Genomic DNA, 10,970 nt, shown 5'->3' with positions numbered 1-10,970 from the left:
GTTCATGTGACTTATTTTAGAAACTTGAGCTCACAAATTTTCTCTTATTTGGTCTCTGTATGGTGAAATTATATCATTTTATAATCTCTGTTCGTTCAGTCAGTCGTTGTGAACTCTCTTCTAATCGCTCACTTCATTGACCGTATTGTACCAAGACATATTGAATAGAGTAAATAATAACATCAGTTAGCCAAATCAAAAAAATATTATACGGAGGGCGGAGACAATTAATAAAAAATATTAAAATCTTTTTGTAGGATAATTTATATAGATATTGTTGTAAGCCGTCGTAACGCACGGGCAACCGACTAGTATATATATATCGACGAGTGTTTGTTACCGTGTAATCCTAGTAAATATTCTTCACTAGCTAGGCGATATCGACCCAAGCAGAGAGCGTCACGGCGTGGCCGTGGCCTCTTCAGTCCTCGGTGTTTCAAACTAACGATGACAAATAAAAAAAAGAACGGAAAGATTACATGCACATAAGATGGGCAACAAAACTCCGTGGACCTGATGGGCCAGAAAGCATTCTACTAGGATGGGATTTTGGGGCCGTGGATATATCAGGCCCACAGAACGTGTTCATTTGTTCACTACTGAAAATAACAACGCAAAAAAAACTCTGGAGATTGGAGAGCATAAATATAAAGCATTGTTCCTTCCAACAGATAGCGGATGTCGTCGCTCAAAATGAGCACTCAGCCGCCCGGTCACGCATTTTCATGTACCAGAGAGGATATACATCCACATCCGCGAGCTCCTAGAGGCGTTCACTTTTTTCCATTGCACAAACGGACGTCATGGCACGGGCAATGCACATCCGCATCCACGAACCCCTCGTTAAGGGAGTTAGGTCCGTGTTCATTTAAACTCAAGCATTAGACATATCCCAATAAAGTGACTTCAACACCAGACGAATTATTATTAAAAAAATACACTAGATGAAGATACAACTTAAAGAGAAGGCCAGTTCTGTCCAGCTCGTTGAAATTTCACATCAAAGTGAAGAAATGGTTAAATTCCCCTAGAAATCGGAAAACCTTCCACCGGAGTTCGAACAGGTGTGGATGAATCTAGGACTGTTTAACTCCAAATTCTAAAGTCAATCGTTCAACTATTATACTGGATCCTGACTGAAATCCACAGCGACTCTTTGGTTAATGCTCCATTTCACATGAGAAGGCACAGGACGGGAAGGGTACGAACAATGAAGGGTTACAGGATCACAGCACTAAAACCTACGACTAACATATTACTATCCTTACCTGATTTCGCACAACTCATGGAGAATCCACGAAGGTGAGTAAACTGGTCACCAGGATGAAACCAGATAGTTAGTTCTCAGCCAACCATAGCGGCGCAGCTTTAGTCAAAGATCTCTTCACTAGGCCTCAGTCTCCAAGTATCAGACACCAACCACAGAGATTCCAAAGCGAAAATTTCCAGCCTGTCTTTTCTGCAAAGTTTCTTCTGTCAGCAACTGCTACAAAAGGCAATTTCAGAAAGTTCAAGTCGATTTGGCAAATTGTACACTTTTAGCAGATTTTCCACTTAAATCAAGACACCACACAACTTCGCTAACAGATTTGCATGTATGCAAGCACAGCATGAAACACAGACTATGGCAAACATTACGTGGAAACATGAAAGGAAAAAAAAAGGCATTTAAATGAAACAGTTAGCACCAACACATGCACACAAATCTTGGAAGATCTTGTTACAGAAGAAAATGTTTCCAAATACTTGATCTCAGTTACGTAACTAATGTTAATGCAGCATTTTGGCTTTTCCTTTGAATTTTTTCAACCAATGATGGACATTTTTTTAAAAAAAAATATTTATTTCTTTTACAAATTATAATTTGATCAAGATGGAAGTCTTTGGAAATCCCAAAATACAATAGGAAAACAAATCTTGATCTAGCAGGCATATAAGATTTCTAAAGTGGTCCTTTTATGGTTCAGATTCCATGCACTAATGTGATTGTGAACACTTTCCAGCAAACACGGTATTTGAAAAAATATACTATCTCAATATTTATCGCTCACTAGTTCATTTTTGAACTAAAACACGACAAATAAAAAACGGAGGGAGTACCTGCAGATAACAGAAAATTGACTAGCAATCTTCTAACCAAGAAACTATCTCCATGATTGGGCTTTTATGTTTTTTTTCTCTAGCTGCTTCTATAGGTTTAAACTTATAGGTGTTGAGCTTAAGAAAAGGAACCTTGTACATGCTATTCAATATTGGGGACATGCACTAAAGAAGAAGATGAACTTCAGTGCAGAACTTTCAGGTTAATAAATCATTTTTCCACTAACAGTAAAATTTATGACCAAATGATTGAAATAATATAAACATTTTCCCCAAATTCTGCCCATGAAACTTTTGATCATCAATATGACTGTTAACTAGACCCGTGATCAGCTTTGGAGGACAAACGCATGGATTCGACTAGATTCATGCAAAGCAATCATTTACTATCAGAGCAACTCCAGCAAAAAAAAAACTCAAATCAAGGCCCCTACTTTTGATTTGAGGGAACTGTCACATAATTTTTTTTCTCGAACGGGTAGAAGAGCTGCGCATCATTATATTAAGAAGGAAGAGTTAGGCCCCAAATGGACCAATACAAGAAAGCTGCCTTATTGGCCAAAAACACAAAAATATAATTTAGGATTTGGTTTTTTACATCTATTCCAGCAGCGAAAAGGCCTCAAGTTGAGACGGTGGCTTGAGTAGCACTCATGTCCTGGATTCAACTCAGCTAGGGTTAAAAAAGTTCCACCACCTATCTCACGCCAAATCACATGTCTAAGGCCTGGGCCTACTAGTGGTCGTTCTCACATAGGTTGTGGTGTTGTGTATGAGTGGGGCTGAGGTTTGGAAGTTTTCTCGACCTGCGTGAGAAAACCATCTTTTTAATGCAATACCTAGGAGTTGTCTTACCCCCCCCCCCCCAGTTTAAGTTTTTATATCGGCTTAAATAATATTTGATGAACACTGACACAAAGGGCTCGCTTGTCATTCTTTGTTCTTCCCATCCTCAGTCTCATCAGTATTTATGCGAGCAAAGGCAGAGTCACCTACCAACCACCACAGGAGGTACACTTCCATCGAGGGAGGAGACCAGACACTACCAGGAGGAGCCGTGTTGCTCCTCATCCATTCGCTCCGCTTCGCTCCTCTCCTCATCCACCCACGCTGCGCCAGCTACCGCCTACCACTCGCACCTATCTCTAAGTCTCTACCATCGCGACGGGTACCAGGCGACTCCAGGAGCCACACAGCTCCTCCACGTCCCCCACCCACCCGTGCCGCTCCTCTCTTCATCAACTCGCGTCGTGCCACTCCTCCACGCCAGCTATCGCCTACCTCATTGCCGTTGCGCCGGGCGTTGAGTTGGCCGACGAGGAGATCGAAGAGGCCTTCAACGAGGATGATGGGGCGGGTTGAGAAGGTGTTGGCTTCAAGCCTTGAACCATCGTTTGAGTGCTAGAGGGAGGATTTGGGTGGCCACCCAAATTTGAGGGCTCTAGTAAGGGCCATGCTGGAGTTGTGTTTTTGGTCTGGGCACCTATATTTAGCTATGAGGGCTCAAGTTGGGGCCATGATGGAGTTGCTCTCACAGTGACTCAGCCTCCTATAACCCTACAACAATACAATACATTAACCTAGTTTAAGACACCAGAGGAATTATAGAAGCCAAACAATTATTCTGTGAACAAAATGAATCCCTTCTCTCCAATCAGCAAGCATACTGTTATTTTATGTTACCTTCCACCTTTTTAGCAACATGCACATCTATATATCCCTTCAGAATCATATTTCGTGCAAAGGAAAAATGAGGCTTGAACTGACTCTATGGTTTAAAACAAAGAAGTTTTATCCTTCTAACTAAAAGGATTAATTAATTTGTGTAAACCCCCAAAGACCTTTGCTTCCTTCAATAGAACAAGTAGATAAGTATCACTGGCAAAGGAAAGTCAAAGAAAATTGGAAACGAAGGCATATCCTGCTCATACCAAGAGCAAGAGTCAAGTTCAAGGATTGTTATGGTAACATTGTACAAACAGAATGTCTTTGTGCAGAATCATTAAAAATAACAACACCATCTTTCAGAATTCAGAAAATCAGCAAAATAGTAAAAAAAGTTATTATGGCACTCTATTAAAGGCACATGTTGCCATAACTAATATGAGAGTCATTCATTTTGTATCATGTTGAATTAGGCAACAGAAGGAAACTGTGTAAGAAGTGTGTATAATTCTGAAAGTAAGGTATGAAAATAGAACATTAAGGACAATCATGGTCATTAAATTAACAATGTGCACATGAAATTAGCTTGGAACTCCAGTAACTAGGGTGCCTGCCTGACACAAGGCTTTTCCCAAGTAAAAATGAAATAGTTGTTAACTTTATTACATATCATTTCCATATCTCATTAATGTTGAACTTGGGGCAGACCCAGTGCCAGAGGCTCCCACATGAGTGAGGTCTAGGAAAAGGATAAACCTAGGCAAGCCTTCCCCTGCAAATCTGGAGAGGCTACATCAAATATGCGACCTAGTGACTCAATGAGACAACTCTCATCACTGCATCATTTTATTCATGTTGAACTTGAAGTTGTTAAAAATATTAGCCCACGAATGATGGCTCACTTAATCTGTTCTTGGTAGTAGATGCCCTGTAAGTAACAAGGTGGCAAGAAACAATAAAATGATTGCATCAAGCACATGATGGAACAACAATTGTATTAGGCTGAGAATCATATTAATGTTTTATGCTTTGAAGTGCCTTATATGACACAAGTACTATTCATGCTTAACACTAACATGCTATTTTTAAATGTAATCCACTAAGAGAGGATACAGAAACTACCTTCAGTAACTACCAATTATAACAAACAGTTGGCTACTGTCAAGCGTTTGAGGCAGAAAAAGAGCCCCAATTATACTTGACTCAAAGAATGTAGGGTGGTAACTACATCTTCCAGGTATCATCTGAACAGAAAATATACATCTCTATTTCCCATGTCATAAGGAATCAGAAGCTGAACCAAAAGTCCCACGTCCACATTGCTGAACAAACATAAACAGAGTACCATCAATAGATCCTTTAAGTGCACTGCACAACCTTCTTGGTGCCTATATCAGCAGAATGGTAACTTAGCACTTGTAAATAAATAATTGAGTGAGTCAATGAGGTACTGTTAAGGAATGATAGTACAAACCAGATGCCAGCGCTTGCTTAATGGAGACGAGGAAACTTGGATCTCATCTATGTCAGGTAAAGGGGGTGACCGGAAGCAGAACACCTTTCTTTTGAGGTCATCCCTAGCACTTGATCGTGCATAAGATCCCCTAGTTATGTTTCCATCCTTCCAGACATCCTTCAAGAAAAATAAGATCGGCTTCTTGCACAAAGATTTCTGGACATCTCTAGTGTCAAAATCAAATTCATTTCTCTGACTCATCCTATTATAAGCAACGTAAGTACGTTGTGATCGCTCCAAATCACGCGGAAGAAGAACATTGGGATATACTTCAACAACATAGCCCAACGAGATAGCAAATGTAAGCTTTTGGCTTTGATCGTAACAAATTGAACGCTGCAGGAAGCTCATGGGTTCCATTTTCATAGCCTTTGTAAACAGCTCCAGACTCTCAAGAGAGTTCAATCCAGGGTATATGGGGTCCACAAGCTCCACATGGTGGATACTGATGAAAGGAGCAATTGGATGAGATGCCAATAACCCATGAGAATTGCCTCTGATATCCCACTGAGATATGACAAGAAAAAACGACATTAGAAGGATGGATGGATTTGTGAGCATATATACTCAGACTAACGAAGCTGAAAATCAATCTATCTTTTTTATTATGATAGCAGAAAACAAGACAATTTTTTGGTAATAACCTATTATCATTCTCAAGCACATCCACTGCCGAATTTCACAGTGGCACTGAGATTTGAGAGACAGGGACAGTACTATAGACCAAGCGAATCCTGGCAAAAGTGTCCAGGGAAGAAAAGAGTCCGAACAAAAGTAACCTTCAAGTCCTACCGAACTTTTCTTTTTGTCATAACCACTCTGGCAATGCCCTACTTTTGTTGAAACACAATAAAAATGATATAATTGACCAGCTCAGATGGGGCAGCTGTGGAAAGTATTACCTTCCTTTATGCCCTAATGAAACAAATATGACTGATATAGTAAAGTTTGAAACATTAACAGAGGCATCCAACATCTAGACCAAGCTCTATATTGGGAATGATTCATGAAGACTCCAAACATTTTTTTTCCTGCGGGTGTTTACACATAGAATGTGGCTGTGGCTGGGAACTAGTTTATGAGGAAGTCCCACATAAGCACAATAGTAAGAGCAATACTAAGTGGATCAGGCGATCAAAGTTGTAGGAGCCAGATTTACAATTCAATCCCGGCAAAATGTTGAAGGGTAAGCTAGATACCTGGTGGAATCCGTATTCGCGGGATAGGGGAACGCCGAGCTCCGTGATGCAGGCATGGAGGCGGTCGTCGCTTCCATACAGCTTGGGGTACCTCTCGATGCACACGTCGAGCGTCTGCGCGAGTGCAGCGGCGAGCGGAAAGCTGAGCGCGACGCCGCCACCTCCGAAAGCCATGCTATGGCTGAAGTAGGTGTTGGCGGAGTGGCTCTCGGACGGCGCCCCGACGTACACCATCTCCGTCCAGTCGTACTTGCTGAGCACGGCGACGAGGTTGTCCGCGCACAGCACGGTGTCGTCGTCGACGAGCACGAGCCAGCGCGCGCCCGCCCCTCTGCCGACGAGCCGGACGGCCTCGGCGGCGATGCGCGCGATCCGGAGCCCCGACGGGTGGCCCGTGGGGTTGGTGTACCTGAAGCGCGAGGTGTCCTCGGACACCCGGATCGGCGGGAGGGAGCCCTCCCAGGGGGCGCTAGGCCCCGGCGCGGCGGGCGCGCCCGCGTCGAGCCAGACGTTGCCGCGCATCGCGGCGGGGTCCCACCACAGGCGGACGTACTCGCGGCGGCGCGGCCAGAGATGCGCCGACCCCGCGATGCCGAAGACGATGTGGCCGAGCGAGAGGGGCGAGGCGGCGCCGGGGCCCGCGGCCGCGGCCGCTCCCGCATCCGGCAGCACCGAGCGCTCGGAGGCGGCGGGGGTAGCCCCCTGGGACGGGGAGAGCACGAGGAGGAGCCAGAGCGCGGTGGCAAGCAGCACCGAGAGCAGCGCCAGCAGGGCCGCGACGAGCGGGCACTGCCGCGGCGGGACGAGCGCGAGCGGGAGGAGCGGCGGCGGGTGCGGGGGTGGGGAAGCGGCGTAGTGGGACTTGGGCATTGGACTCGGTGGTGGTGGACGCCGCCGCCTCCGGTGGCCACGGACATTGGGGGGTGGCGCAGGCGGAACGTGGCGATGTTTTAGGGATGGACGTGGGGCCGGGTGGCTGCCTCTCCTTGCAGTTGTAAAACATCACGCCGTTCCATTTGAAATCTCATTTGCTTCTTGCCCCGTACAAAACCGATTACTCTCTATTTTTACTTTGCAGTTAATTAATATTTCCACGGTCCCGATTTATAATTTATTAGACTTTTTTGTCAATTTAATCGGCTAATCTTATTTAAAAAAATAAAAAAAATTCAAAGCCTACTTAAAATATATTATATGCTAAACAATATCATGTTAAAAATTAATGATAATTATGATATTTTTTAAATAAATCGAGTCGGTCAACTTATGATAAAAAAATCAAACGAATAACTTCTTCTCTTGATCGTGTCTTTAAGTAGTCATTCGGATGGTTTGAAATTTTGAATTCCAGATCACAGTGTCAATTAGTAAGTACTGTGTAATCTAGGGACCATTGGTATATAAGCTTGCTTGCACGTGGAGGACGATGACAGGATTGCTCACCTGCTGATGATACGGGCAGCAGTTTTCTATTCAGAAAAGCTACACCTACAGTTTTCTTCTCTCTTTTCCTGTCCATGCATCTTCAGCGGATGGGGGAAAAAAACTCAAAACATTGTTGAATAAAGCAGCCGTTTTAAGATCGAGGAAATAAATAATATAGGTTTCTGGCTCGTAGCGTAGATGAATGGCGCTCCAAGCTTCAGAAAAAGAATATCTTGTAGTAGTGGCCTCCAAGCGACGAGTGCAGCAAGGCGACGACGCCATGTGTCTAGATATCGTCTTCGCAAATAATTCTTCCATGGGGCCTGTGGAATATGTTCTCTCCTCTCATCAAACCATTGTTGAGACGTTCGTGTAAAAGTTTGTTCACTGTGATGCGAGATACAGCTAGGAGAGATCGCATGTGTGGTTCAGTGGTTGGCTTGAATAATTAACAGGAAGCTGAGAGTTGCATCGCAAGCAACATGCCACACATGCAGCAGCATCTAGATTAGATGACTAGATCAGTCTACGGTTTGCCAGGAAAATAGTCACTGTGCTGCCTGTGCAGTACGCTAAGCCTGATTGTTTGCTAGCGTAAACCCTGGAGTAGACGAGCGAGCGTGTCCACGCACGGGAAAAGGTCCGGGCCGTGGAAGCGGCGAACATCTTTTTGCTCAAAAGGAATTGGGGGAAATTCTTGTGCTCCGTCGTGGTCCTCAATTCCTTATTCGTATTGAGATTGAACAGCATCCGTCCAATTCTTCCTTTCCCCTATTTTTGTGTGGATTTCCTGTCTTTTGTTTGGGGTCCCTGGCATCAAACTGTGACACTTTAGGTATTAGTATTCGAATACAAGGTATAAAGTTCTACCATATTTAATCTACGTCTGGATTGAGTGAATTCATACTTCACGCTCAATCTCATGATGGGATTAAATCCATCGTTAATCCATATATCTCAAAGCTAGTTATTTTCTTGATCCATAGGTTCTAATATAAACTTTTGCAGTATCTTCATGGATTTGTTCTATACCTAATAAGGTATTCCATACCTAATAAGTTATGGATAAATCCATGTTTTCCATAGTTTAAAAAAATTCTAAATCCTTAGGTTATAATCTATAATGAGTTTAACCGAATAAAAAAATTTGAGTATGCTTGGATTATTTTGAGACAAGGATTGTGACATAAATTTAATTCCAATCCATGGTAATCCAGAATTGGATTAGTGTAAACAAACAAGGTCTACTGTACATATGCCAAATACGAAGGCATCATCTATGGGCTATGGCATTGCCTACAATTAGAAAGAATGAAGTTAGTATGTGTTTGTTTTCATTTGCTTTGCATTCATAAGAAAAATATGGACAAAAATCTTGACCCTTGGTTATAGCAATTCCAAGGAAACCTATAGCTACATCTTATGTTTTCTAATATATGGTCCACACACGAATTCATCATGAGACCAACTCCATCAGGTCGCGTAAATGGCTCCCCATCCTTATTTTACGCATCCACCGTAACTACTCATCATTCCAGCAAACTCTACACCACAACTTACAAAATATCAGGAGTTCCATTTGCTACACATTCTCACGATGTCTCTCTCACCGCAGCAAAATTGTTGTCCTCCTCGCTCTTCAGTCCCTGGCACCCACCCAGTCTCACTCGTATCGTCTGTCTGTTGACTTGGCTTTAATCTATACCGGCTTTAGGGTCGGGCCAGCAAAATCTAAGGCCCTGTACAAAATTCCGGAATATCAATCTATAAAGTAGAACTATACTAATATAGGCTATAATAATACGATAAAAAAGTTATATTAAGAGTTGTGTCTAACTGTCTATTCAATTTTATATTGTATAATTTTACTTGGATAGTATTGTTTTGTTAGTGTTATTTTTTAAAATGAAATCTTGAACGACATTCATGTTAAAATGGAGATGTAGTCGTGATCAAAGACAAAGACACCATACAGACAACGGATTTGACTCATGAGAAGAAGATTTGCTTAGAGATTAGTTGATTTATTAGCCTAATGTGCTAGAAGTGGAGGCCCTTGGAACTCGGGGGGGGGGGGGGGGGGGCTGTTTCCTTGAACAGGCTACACACCCACTAGGCTCGGGCCTGATCGGCTTCTACTATTTCTACAGTGTTTTTATCTCTATGGATTGCAGCTGCAGCTGTCTGAACACCTGTCTTTGAAGTGAAAAGGTTGTGTCATGTGTGTCACACCCGAATTTAAGGACAAATCCATATGCATCTCATATGTGTGTCAGGATCAAGTTTCACATATATAACAACTCAGTGTATAGAAACCGGTGTCACCGTTTTTATTACATAACGAATTGTCTTTAAAAAATAACTAAATGAAATAAATTAAACGTAGATAACTTCCCCACAGGCGTAGTTGATTGTGAGACGACAACCTAGAACTCATCGAATTCATCATAATAACCCCCCTCTAGCGATACATGTTTCTGGTCTGAACAATAATTATAGCAAGGGTAAGCTCACTTACGATGGGGCTCAACAAGTGTGTAGGAGCAAGTATAGTGTAAGGCTTATCAAAAAAAGTTCTAATGCTAAACATTAATTTTTAATTAAGTAGGTCAAACTTTTATTAACAATTTCTAGGTATAAGTAAATACCAACCCAATTAGAGAAAGGATCATAACCAAACTATTACCCATAAATAACCACATGCATGACAGATTAAATTTACTTCCATATATTAATCATGTGAGAAGCCCGACCCGTTCTTGACCGTGAGCACGACTGATATATCAGTTTTACCCTCTGCAAGAGTCGCACATCTTTACCCACAAGTTGTGATACCCATCTGTCAAAGGGGTCATGAATCTCATTCATCTCTTCTAAGGAGACGAGGCAGGGTTCACTACAATGCCTTTACAAAGCTCCACTAGCATGAGAGAACCCGCTATGGATTCAAGCAGAGGTGGTACAAATCATCTGGCAGACTAAAAAGTCATCGCAACATGATCAGCCATGTCACCATACTTGGATAGCTCCTCCTTACTTGCCCCTAACCAGGTAAGGTCCTCATA

General features: G+C 42.6%; 1 protein-coding gene across 5 annotated transcripts; it reads right to left on the bottom strand.

Annotated features, from left to right (window-relative positions):
- Nucleotides 1-896: 896 nt before the first annotated feature.
- Nucleotides 897-8,044, bottom strand: LOC103626099 (fringe-related protein). 5 transcript variants are annotated; one of them, XR_552712.4, is made up of 4 exons: nt 6,481-7,452; nt 5,240-5,788; nt 4,888-5,153; nt 897-1,486 (listed from the first exon to the last, which is right to left on the bottom strand). XR_552712.4 is itself a non-coding variant. In XM_008646473.4 (3 exons), the coding sequence occupies exons 1-3, from the start codon at nt 7,348-7,350 to the stop codon at nt 5,043-5,045; spliced, it is 1,530 nt and encodes a 509-aa protein (XP_008644695.1). In that variant the 5' UTR covers nt 7,351-7,452; the 3' UTR covers nt 902-5,042. The 5 variants fall into 5 exon arrangements, 1 of the variants encoding a protein (XP_008644695.1); XR_552711.4 differs by having other exon boundaries at nt 897-1,483; XR_552713.4 differs by having other exon boundaries at nt 897-1,459.
- Between the last annotated feature and the right edge of the window lie 2,926 nt (nt 8,045-10,970).

Source organism: Zea mays, chromosome 5, assembly GCF_902167145.1.
Source record: "Zea mays cultivar B73 chromosome 5, Zm-B73-REFERENCE-NAM-5.0, whole genome shotgun sequence".
NCBI lineage: Eukaryota > Viridiplantae > Streptophyta > Magnoliopsida > Poales > Poaceae > Zea > Zea mays.
This window is presented reverse-complemented; position numbering and strand designations above follow the sequence as displayed.